The 15,912-nt window shown below is 38.7% G+C and overlaps 1 protein-coding gene across 1 annotated transcript in view; it reads left to right on the top strand.

Annotated features, from left to right (window-relative positions):
- The window catches only part of LOC149299902 (UDP-glucose:glycoprotein glucosyltransferase 2-like), an 85,724-nt gene that overhangs the window by 57,385 nt on the left and 12,427 nt on the right, over positions 1 to 15,912 (top strand). Inside the window, exons 30-34 of the mRNA XM_089485857.1 lie at positions 5,246 to 5,330; positions 8,507 to 8,592; positions 11,937 to 12,035; positions 14,388 to 14,472; positions 14,925 to 15,107. Coding sequence (XP_089341983.1) covers positions 5,246 to 5,330; positions 8,507 to 8,592; positions 11,937 to 12,035; positions 14,388 to 14,472; positions 14,925 to 15,107 — 538 coding nt within the window. The remainder of the gene's footprint in view (positions 1 to 5,245; positions 5,331 to 8,506; positions 8,593 to 11,936; positions 12,036 to 14,387; positions 14,473 to 14,924; positions 15,108 to 15,912) is intronic.

Here is a 15,912-nt window from a genome sequence, read left to right as displayed (position 1 = left end):
CTGTAATGCCTCGACCTCGAGGCATTCAGCAACGCCATGATCAGAATCAGGGGCCATGTCTGGCCCAACCCCGGGGCGTCAACATCCCGCCCGTTTTAAAAGCGTTTAGGAGGCGATCAACGATCACCTCCTAAACTTAAATGGTGTCGCTGGAATGCTTCGATCAGGAGGCATCCACCGACACCAAACACTTACCTCTTGATGGACTGTGACCGCTCCGGAGAGCGGTCACAGCCACAGCTGCCGGTGATCTTCGCCATCAGCAAGATTGCGGCGGCCCGGGAAAAAAAATAATAAAGACGAAAAAGTTCGCTAGACGGTCTCCTGACCCTCTAGAGAACTCTGGCTCCACTTGCAGGTTGAATACAGGTACTGCATTCAACCATGCAAGTCAATGGAGCCCAGCTTTCTAATCACAGTGTGATTAGAAAAAAATAAATAAAAAATAAAATTAATAATCATTAGAAAAAAAATAGTAAAAAACCAGTAAAATGTAAAAATAATTTCCCTCTGATGTCACTATCAGGGGAACCTTCAAGTTGAAAAAAAAATTTTAAAAATGTTTTAAAAAAGGCAAAAAAAAAATGTCAATATATATATAAAAAATATATTTTTGTGAGCAAGTCCTAAAATTAGCACATTAGCTTAAAACAATTCTCGCATGGAAAGAGTTAAAATACTGGCATATTAAATGCCCATGGGGTGTCTACTTTTAAAAAAATGTATGATTTGATGGGGTAAATTGAATTGGCTGCATTCAACAATGTCCCAATTAACACGGGGGGGGGAAGGATGGCCACACATCTAATTTCCAATTAGAAAAATGCACACGTACCAAATGTGGCCTTTTAGTTCCCCCCAAAAATGACAAACCCATGCATGTGGGGTATCACTGTACTCAGGAGATGTTGCTGAACACATATTGGGGTGTCGTGTGACAGCGGCATATACCAAGAGCTGTAAATTCATACATAAAGTAGGTGTGTGTGGGAAAAATACACACACAAAAATACTACTGCAAACTTTGAAAAAATGCTGGTGGTAAAATGTGTGCATGCAAAGAGTTAAAATACCAGCATTTAAAATACCCTGGGGTGTCTAGTTTTCAAAAATACATGGCTTTATTGGGCATACTGAAATGGCCCGGCTCAAAGATGTACCAAATAGGGCATGGGCAGTGGATCCCCAAATGCCAAAGTTCAACATTGAAAATGCACATGCCTCAAATGTGGCCCTTTTGCCCCCAAACAGCCAGGCAAAATCATTCATGTGAGGTATCGCTGTACTCAGGAGATGTTGCTAAACACATATTGGGGTGTTTTATGACATATACCAGAACCTGTTTATTCATACCTAAAGTAAAATGTGTGTGAAAAAACAAATGCAAAAAAAATGACTACCATAAAGTTTGACAAAGGCTGATGGTAGAATTAGTGCTTGGAAAGGGTTAAAATACTAGCACTTGGAATACCCTGGGCTGTCTAGTTTTCAAAAATATATGACTTGATGGGGTAAATTGCATTGGCCGGCTTCAAAGATACCCGAAATGGCACATGGGGGCAGAATTACCAGATTTGGAAAAAAAAGGCTTTGAAATAGCAAAACGCTACCTGTACTTTTTGCCCCATAATGTGTAGAAAAAAGCAAAAAAACATAAAAACATTGGGTATTTCTAAACTCAGGACAAATAGAATCTATTTAGCAGGTTTTTTCATTACCTTTTATAGATGAGTAAAAGATTTTTCAACTAAAAGTTATAAACAGTCATTTTTTTCTAAATTTTTCACCATATTTTATACTTTTTTTAATAGTAAATAATATGATACAATCAAAACAATGTCATCTAAAGAAAGCCCTTCTTGTCCTGAAAAAAACAATATCTAATGTGTGTGGGTTCAGTAAACGGGAAAGGAGAAAATTACAACTAAACACGAGCAGCGCAGAAATGTTAAAACGGCCATTGTCACGAAGGGTACAAAAAGTAAAATCAGCCTTTGTCACGAAGCGGTTAATCCAGTAAGCGGGTATGAACCATTTAGCCAGTCTGCTGTTTTTTCCTGCTATAAAAGACTTGCACCTTATTTCATTCTTGATCTTGTTCTGTATTAGAAATGTTGGTTAGGGGCAGTTTAGAGCTAATATTGTTGCGCTATGGAATTTGATGGCGCTATATAAAACAAATAATAATCCCGGCAGATTTATAGCATGTTAAGATCTGGTATACGCTGTAAGGTGAGACCTTTTTTTTTTGTCCATTGTAGATAGTATATTGATACACCTTTTCCTTTATCACTTTTTATTTATTCATTTAAATAATTTTTAATTAATCATAATCAAAGGGGTGACAACTTTTATACACTGCAGATTTTTACTCACTGACTTTTACTATGGATTACCAAAGGGTAACTTGTGAAGGGGGAAAGATTTCTAGGAAATTATTATTTCACTTAATTTTGCATTCTGCATCACAAGCTTAGCGTTTCGGAAGCTCGCTTAGTTTGGCTCGTTATAGTGCGTAGTAAAGTCAGTTTAGTCACTAAAAAGAGAGCTGTAATTTCAACGCCATCAGTTCATAATTATATGAAGGGTCTACGCTAGAAGTTATTCCATAAAGAAAGGCTGAACTTGCCCTGCATAATTGAATGGATGTGGAGACTTGAGGCAAGGTCACTGATTTAACTATACATTATATAGGACCAGCCAAGCAGTTCTCCCTGCAGCAGACGCTCACTGTGTTTGGACGTACATAACATCTAGTGAAGGTTTGGGGTTGGAACCAAACTCCTTTCAATTTCCTCCTTTAGCTGATATATAACCACAAGTTCTCTTTATAAAAATGTTTAATGCATAGTAAAATGATGCATGTGTTTATAAAATGTTACCATTGTAGCTAATGAAACCAGAATAACCAAGGCATGGATGCGGTTAATTCGGTATTCCTGCATTAACATTTCTTTATGTTAACGCTGGGGAAATGTACGTACTGCATCCAGGATTTAAGCAGTAATTTACTGTTTAGTGGAGTTTATTTTCTTAAATGATTTTGACCACTGCTGTTATCTTACTGTATTTGGTATGATCTCTGGGAAGATAACACTTTAAGTCATTTTGTATAATTTCACTCAATTTCTTGTCCCGATCCTTGTTGTTCTGTAACTGCCTCTGGGCATATTTGCTCATTTTCCATAATTGCTGTCCCTTTTCAACACGGAACATGAGAATTTTTTTATATATATATATATTTTTTCAGTAGTAACACCTGGCACCCTGCCATTCATAGCTCTGTGCTGTAATTGAATAATTATGCACTTTTATCTTGGTTGCGATATGATGAGCCCCATACTTTTCTGGAAGCGTCCACATAAATTCTGAGCTTTTTTTAAATCAGAGTAGTGATTTTCAGCAGCTGTGTCAGGAACCGTGTTCTACAGATTTGTGAGCACAATACAAGGCTGTCGTTATTTTTACCTTAAACATGGTGTTTGCCTGGTTTCTGTGCTTTGTTTTTTTATTTATTTTTTTTGTTAGTTTTACACATTGTATTTCTGTATAATTCCTACTGTCTGTTTTTTTTTTACTTTTGCTATTTCCATTTAGAAAATCCAACTTTATTCTCCGCACTCTGTAACCTTCAATGGATCAGCTGACTGCGTCTATAGACAGCAGAGCCATGTGTACTGTATGCACCTAGGGCAGCGTTGCCGACTGACCAGTTAATTTTTAAAATCAGCCCAAAATAATAGTTCAATCCTCGCAAATGGTGGTTGCTTTAAGTTTCATTTACAACCTCCGCCTTTTTCAACAAAGTACCTCTAGTAATTGGTTTCTTTGAAATAAGTACTAAGCGACGTTTTGTAAACCCTCTGACTGCTGATGATGTGCTAGGACAGTCACAGATTTCCATCCATTGAGGACGATTAATGACCTTTGCACATTGTGGGCACAATTGTAATTAAAGTGAACCTCCAAAGATGTCATGATGACATTCTCAGGGATTCCCTCTAGTTGCAAGAGATACCCCTGGGCTTTAGAAAGACCACATTGGATTCTCTAGTCATATTACCCTCCCAATAGACGAAGTATGCCTCCCAATAGACATGAAAGAAAGGCATGTTTTTAAGGCATGACTTACTAGGTTTGTCACTGAACTTAAGAGCCTACTTTTGCATGATTCACCGGTTGTGAAGGGGTTAAATGAAAACATTTGGTAGCAAAAATAAGACATGAGCTCACACATGCCTATGTCCCAAATAATAGTACCGACCCAGCATGTATTTCTCCTGGTTAGAAGTCTCTAAAAACTCCCAAGAACTATGGAAGACCCATCAAAAAATAGAATGTGTAAATATTGCCAAAAGTTACAATTCTTTAAAATCACAATTAAATCCCCCAAAATGTTTTCTGTACTATTGGTATGCGTAAATCAGGAAATATACATCTTTATGGATGCTATGCCTTACGGGGAAATTTAACACCATGTAGGGAGCAGGTGTACATCCTGTCTCCATTCCTTCAAAATATCGAAAGTGAAGGCCGAGTCAGCGAAAATAATATACTGCGTATTGCTCCTGTCTCTCTGAGCTTTCGTTGAGATTGCATGACCTAGGAACACATTTTGAGCTGCTCTTGCATTGCTTCGACAAAATAAGTTTCACGCCGTAATTGTATTTGAAGTGCTAGTAGAATCAATATAATCTACAAGTGTCATGGAAAGGAAAACTTGCTAGAGAAAAAAGACTGTATAGAACCTTGTTAATTTACTCATGAAGGATGGAAGTAAGTGTTTTTTGAAATATGTCTTCAAGGGCTTTATACAACAAAAACACTACTTCTAAATATTAAAGGTGCAGTTCCACATAGACAAAACACTAACTATACCTTCTGTTATCTGTTATTTTGTTTCTGTTTCAGAAATTTTAATAACATAAATAGCAAAAAAGAAAAGTTTTTTTTTTGTCACATGACGAACATTATTCAGTTCAAATTTTGTAATTCAAGAATTATTTCTGCAAATTGTTTGGCATGAACGGTACTAGAAATGGTGTTTTTTAATGCTGTTAATAAGTGTTAAGTTAAGAGAGTGGGTATATTTTTATTTTACAAATAATAGCTTGTAAGCTCGCAAAGCCCCATCTCTTCTCCTTCTATCGGTTTGTCTTAATTTTCACTGTCCCTCTGATGTAATGGCAATATATACATAATTCAATGTAAATATTCTTATAATGTCATTGTGCTCTTCTTTTAGACACATGGGTACTGACTCTCCTTCTGATCAAGACGAGATTGTTGTGGCATTGAATAATTTCAACAGTAAAATAATCAAAGTACACGTGAGTATATATTTTTAGAAGGATCATAATGAAAATGTACTTTAACCCCTTCGCGACCTTTGCCGGTTCAGGACCGTCATAACAAGAAGGTCACCAAATGACCTTTGACGGTCCTGAACCGTCAAAAAATTAAATAAGCTTAGAAAGTGATCAAGGATCACTTTCTTCGCTTAAACGGCCTTGCTGCAATGCCTCGATGTCGAGGCATTCAGCAAGGCCGAGATCGGCATTGGGGGCCATGTCTGGCCCCTCCCCGGGGCGTCAACAGCCGCCATACATTGTATGGCGGCGGACGCCCGTTTTAAAAGCGTTTAGGAGGCGATCAACGATCGCCTCCTAAACTTAAATGGTGTCGCTGGAATGCCTCGATCAGGAGGCATCCAGCGACACCAAACACTTACCTCTGGGTGGGCTGTGACCGCTCCGGAGAGCGGTCACAGCCGCCGCTGCCGGTGATCTTCGCCATCAAGCAAGATGGCGGCGGCCCGGGAAATAAAACAATAAAGACGAAAAAGTTCGCTAGAGGGTCTCCAGACCCTCTAGAGAACTGGCTCCACTTGCTGGTTGAATACAGGTACTGCATTCAACCATGCAAGTCAATGGAGCCCAGCTTTCTAATCACTATGTGATTAGTAAAATATTCAAAAAAAATAAAAATAAATAAAAAATGAAAAAAAAAAATAAAAAAAAATGTGCTAACATTTAAAAATAATTATGCAGTGATGTCACTAGGTGAACCATCCAGTACCAGCAAAATGTGTAAAAAAAAATATAAAAAAAGTATTAATAAAATAAAATTAAAAAATAAAGTTTATTATTTTGAGCAAGTGCTAAAATTTCTCAAAAATCTCAACAAAGAGTTAAAATAAAAGCACTTCAAATACCCAAGGGGTGTCTAATATATTTAAAAAATGGCTGATGGGGTAAATTGGAGTGGCCTAGCTCAAAGATAGGGCATAGGTACAGACTGACCAAAATGGAGAAAAAAAGCGCACTTCCCAAATGTAGCATTTTAAATCTGAAACAACCCGACAAACCCATGCATGTCGGGTATCACTGCACTCAGGAGATGTTCCTGAACACACATTGGCGTGTTGTTTGACAGTGGCATATACCAGGACCTGTATATCTATAACTAAAGTACAATTAGTGTGAAAAAAAAATAAAAAAAAATTACTATTACAAAGTTTGACAAAGTGTAGTTCTATAATTGGTGCATGGAAAGGGTTAAAATAACAGCATTTGGAATACCCTGGGGTGTCTAGTTTTCAAAAATATATGGTTTGAATGGGTTAAATTGAGTTAAATTGAGTTAACCGGCTTCAAAGATATTCCAAAGAGGAGAGGGAGGCACAATGACCAAATGACCACCTGAATTACGCATGCCCCAAAAGTAGCCTTTTACCAGCCAAACAATCTGACAAACCCATGCATGTGGGGTATCGCTGTACTCAGGAGATGTTGCTGAACACATATTGGGGTGTTGTTTGACAGTGACATATACCAGCACCTGTATATCTATAACTAAAGTACAATTTGTGTGGGAAAAAAAATAAAAAAAATTACTATTACAAAGTTTGACAAAGTGTAGTTGTATAATTGGTGCATGGAAAGGGTTAAAATAACAGCATTTGGAATACCCTGGGGTGTCTAGTTTTCAAAAATATATGGTTTGAATGGGTTAAATTGAGTTAACCGGCTTCAAAGATGTTCCAAAGAGGAGATGGAGGCAGACTGACCAGATTTGTTAAAAAAGATTTGGAAATCATAAAACGCTGCTTGTACTTATTGCCCTATAACTTACAAAAAACAGCAAAAAAACATAAAAACATTGGGTATTTCTAAACTCAGGACAAGTAGTAGAATCTATTTAGCTAGTTTTTTTACTTGCTTTTTTAGGTGAGTAAAAGATTTTTCAAATAAAAGTCATAAAATGTGGGTTTTTTTCAATTTTTCACCATGTTTTTTTAATTTTTTTTATAGTAAATAAGACGATCAAAATATCAGCCCATCTTGTCCTGAAAAAAACAATATATAACTTATGTGGGTACACTAAATGGGTGAGGAGAAAATTACAGCTGAACACAAGCACCACAAAAGTGTCAAAACAGCCTCGGTCCCACAGGGTACAAAACGAAAAATGAGCCCGGTCCTTAAGGGGTTAATATGAACAGTGTGATGTTTAATGTACGTTGTTTGATTTAGCATATTTTGGGGTGGGGGTGGCACAGGCAGGCTGTTATAGTGGGACGGGGGATGGCCCCGGCAGTCTGTTAAGGGGGCGGGGTATGGCCCCGGCAGTCTGTTAAGGGGGCGGGGATGGCCCCGGCAGTCTGTTAAGGGGGCGGGGATGGCCCCGGCAGTCTGTTAAGGGGGCGGGGGCTCGACCACACCAAAAAATATATTGAGCTGCTGTCCAAATATTTCATGGGCAACCCTGCTTGTCATGGGTTTAGCTATGCATTATGAAGGGCTTTCTCACCAGGGGTGGCCCATCACAATGCATACTGATGTCAGGGATTTGACATTTTTTAACTGCTATCACAGGTAAACCCTATTAATCCCGACACATTGCGTACTGCCTTCATAATTAAGTATATTAAGATAATTATTTTTACATTTTATTTTTAATTTACTCCTATTGCAGTAGATCGGTAAACATTGCTTCAAAATTTTGAAAAATATAGGCTGTTATGGAAAAGTGCACATAAATAATAATCAAAATCATGTTTTGGAACTACGCGCAATACTATAGAAGAACTTTGAAGTGATGCTTTGTCCTGTGACTTTGGAAGCAATATCTGGCTCAGCTAAATCACTTAACCCTTTGCATCGGTGGGCCTTACGTCTCTGGTTGTTGAGATGACATTATATGCTTGTACTTTGTTTTTAATTTTGTAAGAAAGATGCATCCCAAGGGTACAAAATTAAGTTGCATAAGCCAGAGAATACGTGTGGTGAGCACTTTAAGTAACTGTGTATAATTTAATGTCACAGAATGGCCTTCTAACTCATGGAGCCAAATATAGCAAAATAGAGCATATCATATTTTTCTTTTAAAGGTCATTGCAAGTCATACCATTGCCCCTGTGAGCTTTCACACATTTAATGAAAGGGTTGATTTTTGGCGTTTTCACATTCCGTTTATAAATTGCTATTTTAATTCTGAATACCAGGTACAGAAGAGACCTGATCAGATGCATGCAGATCTCCTGAGCAGTGAGCCGGAGGAGAAATCGGGTCTGTGGAATTCCATTATAAGGTAGCTATCATGTCCATGCAAATTAAACAGAAAGATTAGAACCTGAAATTGCATTGATTAGAAATTCTAATATCTATTACCTTGAAAAGTTTTATAGCGTATTCTTAACTGAGCATAGTGTGTACAAATAATAAAAGGTATGTGTGTTTATATGCATAGCTAATATAGCATGTTTGTAGATATTAAGTGAATTTAATTTTGAGGGTGGTTTCTAGTTTGCTTTATGTTAGGGCTGCAACTAACGATTATTTTAATAATCGATTAGTTGGCCAATTATTTTTTCGATTAATCGGATAAAAAAATGCAATTTTTTAAAATTTAAAATAATGTAATAAAAAACATACAATTTACACTTTCATCTCTTTATTGCAATGGCCTCTCTCTATTCACCTTCTTATTTTACTGACATAATAATAAAAGCTACAAGAACCCAAACACGGTGTTTCTCAAACTAGGTTTTAATACGAAGTTATTAGTAAATATTAATTCATATGATAACTATTTTTCATATTTAATAAAAACTATGAGAAAAAAGCCTTGTTTATATTTTCTTTTATTTACCAAACTGCCCCCAGTTATGCACATCTGACCCCCAGCTTGCCACTCTGTCCCATATGTCTTTTACTCCTTATATGCCAGTGATATGCAACTGAGCCCCCTGATATACCTTTTACCCCAGATATGTTTTATGCCCCCCCTGATATGCCTAATATCGATATGCCTTATACCCCCTATATGCCCTGAAATTCATAATACCCCCCCATACACCACTTTGCCTCCTCCCCCTCCCATACACCACTTTGCCTCCTCCCCCTCCCATACACCACTTTGCCTCCTCCCCCCCTCCCATACACCACTTTGCCTCCTGCCCCCCTCCCATACACCACTTTGCCTCCTGCCCCCCTCCCATACACCACTTTGCTTCCTCCCCCTCCCATACACCACTTTGCCTCCTCCCCCCTCCCATACACCACTTTGCCTCCTCCCCCCTCCCATACTCCACTCTGCCTCCTCCCCCCTCCCATACTCCACTCTGCCTCCTCCCCCCTCCCATACTCCACTCTGCCTCCTCCCCCCTCCCATACTCCAATCTGCCTCCTGTCAGCAACGGAGGTTCACAAGACACCAGGGGGCCGGGTAGAGAGGCAGAGTGGCGTATGGGAGGGGGAGGAGCCAGAGTGGTGTATGGGAGGGTGGCTCCCATACACCCCTCTGACTCTTCCCCCCTCCCATACATCGCTCTGCCTCTCTCCCGACTCCGTTGCTGACAGGCACTTTCACTGCAGCTTCATAGAAGCCTCAGCGTAAGTGAAGGTGAGTAACGGAGGCTGTCTGTGCGATGCAGACCCCCACCAGCTGACAGAGAGGATGATCCTCTGCAGGAGACTTTGATTCTCTGTCAGCCGTTGGGGGTCTGCACGATGTGCACAGACAGCCTCCGTCACTGCCCTTCACTTACGCTGAGTCTTCTATGAAGCTGCAGTGAAAGTGCCTGTCAGCAACGGAGGTTCAAAAAATACCAGGGAGTCGGGAGAGAGGCAGAGCGGTGTATGGGAGGGGAGAGGAGTCAGAGGGGTGTATGGAAGTGGAGGGGAGAGACGGAAGTTGTCTGTGCGCATCGCTCGGACACCCACCGGCCGACACTGAGGGGAATCCAGGTCCCCTGCAGCGTTGCGGGGGATCTGGATTCTAGTGTTATAATCCGACCTCAAACAGAGATCGGATTATATAAGGAGAGGAGTTTTTCAGAGCATTCAGAGTTGTTTCAGCCCTACTTTATGTAATCAGCTCATATTCCACGTGAACCCAACAAGCCTATACACTACTTGAAATAAACCCAAGAATTAGATGCCATATATGTTCACGAGTGTGTGCATCTTACCTTATGCACAACAAAAAGTATTGGGTCACAATAGCCCTCTGGTTTAAAGTGACAGTGATGGCCAAATGTTCTGTTTTAAGGGGTACATAAAATAAAGTTATCCTGAATCTAGGACTGATTAAGACCAGAGTCTTACATCAGGAAAAATGGTCAGACTGGATGGTCCCAGTGTTTCTTCTCTGCCGTCAAATTGACTGCTGGTAAAAGGAAAGGAACCAGCGTAGACCCGAAGCATCTCACAGAAATGGTTAGGGTGCTTAAGTACTTTATTCCTACATATGCTACGTTCCTACATTGGTTAATATAAAGGATTTAAAGAATATACCATATGTGCTTTATTATAAGACGACCCCCCAAATCTGAATATTAATTTATGAAAAAAAAGAAAGCCTGAATATAAGACGACCCTATAGGAAAAAAGTTTTACCAGTAAATGTTATTTCATGTAAACTTTGTGAACAATTTTTTTTTAATAAAAGCTATGATTGAGAAAAATATTTTGTTTTTATTTCCTTTTTTTTTTTCACATCTGCCCCCTGGCTTGCCACTCTGCCCCAGAAATGCCTTATACCCCCTATATGCCACTCTGGTATTTAGGGCGTTAAAAGGCATATTATGGGGCAGAGTGGCATATAGGGAGGTATAAGGCAATTCAGGAGGCAGAGTGGTGTATAGAGGGTTAAAAGGCATTTCTGGAGGCAGAGTGGCATTAAGGGGGTTAAAAGGCATTTCACAGAGCACCCTGCCTCCAGAAATGCCTTATGCCCCCCATTTAACACTCCCTCCCCCTCCCTCCTCCAAACTTACCAGAGCTTCTGAGTCCCCGGTGCGTAGTCCGGGCAGCGTGTAGAGCTCTACGCGATTCGCGTAGACAACTTCCGCTGCAGCCGGGAGGAGGTGCGGTTAGCGGAGGGGGTTGTCTGCGTCCATCACGCAGACCTTCCCAGGCTGTCAGAGATCACAGGGAACTCTGCAGCGGGAGTTGTGTACGCGAATCGTGTGGAGCTCTACACGCTGCCCGGACTAAGCACCGGGGACTCAGAAGTACCGGTAAGTGGGGGGGGGGGGGGGCAGAAGGATCCAGGTCCCCTGCAGCTGCGGGGATCTGGATCTTAGTCGTCTCGTAGTCAGACCTAGTTGAGGTCTGATTATAAAACGACCCCGATTATAAGACGAGGAGGATTTTTCAGAGCATTTGCTCTGGAAAAAACCTCGTCTTATAATCGAGCAAATACGGTATTTTATAATGATTTGGCTAGATGTCTAAATATCTATCGAATTGGGAAAGACAGCATGTGGTCTTTAGTCTTACAGATATTGTCTTCATAGAGAGTTGATAGATCTGATAATGTGTAAATTCCTCTCAATTACAACTGCTGCTTCTAGACCTGGATCGCACTAACAAGTGGTATTCCTATGGGTGATGTGGTAAAAAAAAAATAACATTATTTCTACTGTCAAGTTTTACAGGAGTAGGAAATAATGAGGAAAAGGAGAAGAAATCTGATGTTCTAAACATCTTCTCTGTTGCTTCAGGACATTTATATGAACGCTTTTTAAGGTAAAAAGTTAACATTTGCTATGAATATGAATTTATGCAGGGGGCTATGGTCAGTGACATGGCTTTACATTTTACTGAGCTTTTTCACAAAAACACAGGATGTTTTATTTTTAATTGATCAGTAGTTTGGAAAACAGATTTTCACACCAAAAGTAAAAGTTTCCGATAAGACACTGTGTTATAGTTTTAAAGACGCTTTTACTTGTGTCCCTTAGCTTTACAACATAAAACAGAGGCTGATGCCAAACATGTAACATTATTTACAATCTCACACATTATTAGTGTCGGAAATTGAGTGTGTACGCTTCAATTCCTTTCACTTCAAGGTCACCTAATCTTTTGGGTCTTATAACAAAAAAAAAAAAAGATACATTCATAAGTCAAGCTAATGTTTTCAAAATGTCAGTAAGATTATGTATGCCACAATATATAACATACTCATTTAATCAGAAAATGGTTGAGCAGTATTCCATCTATTCTGCTTTTGGTGGCTGTTGTTCAAATTTATCTTGTTATGCAAAAATGTTTTAGTCATCACATGAAATTATCCAAGCAGAGAGAATGTTAGTAATCATAAAAGATACAAAACAAAAACCTTTTGGATAACTTATAACTTAGTGTTACAAAACCAAGTGATACTTTCAAAACACTAGAAGCATTTTGTTATTGGTAAAAAACTCTATAACATTGGAATTAGACACATGGCAAACATAGATGTTCTAGGAATGTATTATTGTGGAACAAAGGGGATAGTTCCTGTTCAGTGCAAAAAAACAAAACATGTCCATGAACAATACCTTCTAGATTAGTCAACATCTTATAAATTCCCCTACACTTTTATGTACGGTGCCCTCCACTAATATTGGCACCCTTGGTAAGTACGAAGAAAGGCTGTGAACAATACACAAAAATCATCTACTCTCATAGATATCAAACAATTGCAAGCACAACACTGGTTTATAAAAGAAAAAATGTTAAATACATGTGGCACAATTATTGTCACCCTCTTAGAGTTGTTATCTTGGCAAAGGAAGGTAGCACTGAGGACTCTCCTCTTCCGTTCAACCCACTGGTTTGTTATGGGGTTCAAGTTAGGGGACTGGGATGGCCATTGTAGGACCCTGATTTCGTGGTCAGTTTTTGTGTTGCTTTTGATGTATATTTTGGATCATTGTCCTACTGAAAGAAGCCTCGGCCCATTTCAGCTTTCTGGCAGAGGCAGTCATGTGTTCGTTTAACATCTGTTGCCATGTGTCCTAACAAAAATGTCCAGGTCCTCTGGCAGAAAAACAGCCCCAAAACATTAAAGAGCCACCACCACCATATTTAACCGTGGGCATATGAGGTACTTTTACCTCTCTGTCTGCGTCAAACCTACCTCTGGTGTGTATTGCCAAAAAGCTCTATTTTGATTGCATCTGACTATAGAACAAAATCCCATTTGAAGTTTCAGTAGTGTCTGGCAAACTGAAGACGGGTGAGTTTGTTTTTTGATGACAGTTGTTTTGTCTTGAAACCCTCGCAAACAATTTGTGGTGATGTAGGTCATGTCGGATTGTAATTTAGGTGACCCAACTAACTTCTGCAATTCTCCAGCTGTGATCCTCGGAGGTTTTTTGGCCGCTCAAACAATCCTCATCAGATTGCGTTTAGAGAATATAGACACACACACACATTTTAGTCCAGGATTATTCATAACATTTTCAGTTAACAGGGACTTCTTAATTTTTGCACTCATGGTAGAAATGGTAATTTTCAATGCTTTTGGTATTTTCTTATAGCCTCTTCCCATTTTGTCAACAACCAATAATTTTTAGATAAACCTTTGTTGTGTTTGCAATTATTTGACATCCATGAGAGCAGAGAATTGTGTGTATTTTTTTGAAGAAAAGAACAAAGAGTTGAGCAATAAAGGCAATCTTGACAGCCTTCTTTACTCTTATTTACCAAGGGTGCTAATATTAGTGGAGGGGACTGCATTTAGGAGACATTCTTGCAAGGAGTTCATAGCATTGTTTTTCTGCAGGTTTTCAGTAAGAATCGGTATAGTCCTATTTTATAACAGTGCTATTTTTTTCTAATTGGAATACAATGGCGAAAAAGGATTTAGTAAATAAACCTCTAAAATATGCTTGTATGCTCATTAGAATGCATATAATGTACAAGATGCAGAGTAAATATTTATGTGCCAAGGTGTTAAATGTTATTGGTACACAGATGTTACAGGTATAAGTATCCATTTAATGAAAAGCAGTATTAGAGACTTAAAAAGTAATCCCGACAAAAATATTAATTTCTCTTTAATGTATAGGACCGTGAGATTTGGCCAAATAAGTTTTATTTTTCTTCTAGAATTATGATGCTCTCTGTTCTACAGAATACAAAAACACCGGTAAAGTTTTGGTTTTTAAAAAACTATCTTTCTCCTAAATTCAAGGTGAGTTTTGTTTATGTTGTATGTATGTGTATATATATATAACCATTAGTAATAAACAGGCCAAAGATTGTTCACTTGTTATGAGGGTTGTGATTAAAAGCCTGGCTAGGGGCAGGAGGTGAATTGACGAAAGTCCTTTAATAAATAACCAAAAATACAAAGCTAGTGTTTGTTGTTAGTGTTCATATGTATTAACATATAGATACTTGAATGCAGAAAACTAAAAATACCGGCTTTGTTAAATGTAATTTTTATTGCGATATATCATTTAATCATAAACACAGAGTTGTTAACCATTATTCTATAATACAACAGCATTTGGATAAATGTTTCAATATTTGGTTGTGTTTTGGCTAATTATGCTTAAAAGGAGTTTATTGAATAGAAAATCACACAAATTACACAATTGCCATAATGTACCAATGGACAACAACTCTTCATTACATCCCCAGGAAATTATTCCCTATATGGCAAAAGAATATGGTTTTCAGTATGAGCTAGTGCAGTACAAATGGCCAAGATGGCTTCACCAACAGACCGAGAAGCAGAGGATTATCTGGGGTTATAAAATTCTCTTCCTGGATGTTCTTTTTCCCCTTGCTGTGGACAAAATTATTTTTGTGGATGCAGACCAGGTAAGGAAATGCATGTTAAATTAATCTTCCATTAACAACTGAATCAAGTGCCCAACTTAACAAAAGTTTTGAGATACATGAGCCAACATTTAATTAGCTTCCATACAAAGCTGATGCAAGTTAAAACATTTAATAATAGTCCCATTTTAACCTGAAAGCAAATGGGGATGTCAAGCACATAGGTTCCTCTTGGTGGGTTGGTTGTGAAGTGCAAAAATATCCTTAACCAGCCCTTTGAAGTAAGTAGAGGTTGAGTTCTGGTCTGTAATTCCTCTGTGAAGCAAATGTTTCTGACCAAAGGTGTAGTACCCAAGATTATAACATATGTCAATATTAACGCCTATATTGACTGAAAAGAGTCAACAGTTAGTTAAGCTGGTGTACATCATGGTCGTCATCACACAGTGGCAGTAGTTCCACAATACCTGAGTTGCTATCTATTGGCAGAGCATGTCCATAATAGAAGGTTGAAATGTAAGAGAACACAACGCAATATTCCAGTTAATGGCAGTAAGCTTTAATATTTAAAAGAAGTTTGATCTTGAGATCTGGTTTAAAGTTCATGCACAATGATAATGTGGAAGTACTGTTGGTAGTGATGAGAGGGAAAACATATATTTTATTCTAAATCCAGATATCGGGCTTAGTGGCAAACAAGATGTGATTCAAAATCCACCTTGAGTAGTTATGTTTAGGACTCAACAAACCTCGATGCCAGGTCACCATGAAATCATCAGAAATCAGTTCTTGGCATATAGGGTTTTGCAGGATAAGGGGGTAGCACTGGCTAGGGCCGGCCTCAGGG

Source organism: Sceloporus occidentalis, unplaced genomic scaffold (genome assembly GCF_023333645.1).
Source record: "Sceloporus occidentalis isolate IW3139 unplaced genomic scaffold, rSceOcc1.0.p SCAF_27, whole genome shotgun sequence".
Lineage (NCBI taxonomy): Eukaryota > Metazoa > Chordata > Lepidosauria > Squamata > Phrynosomatidae > Sceloporus > Sceloporus occidentalis.
Note: the sequence above shows the minus strand (reverse complement) of the source record. Positions and strands in the feature narration are given on the sequence as shown.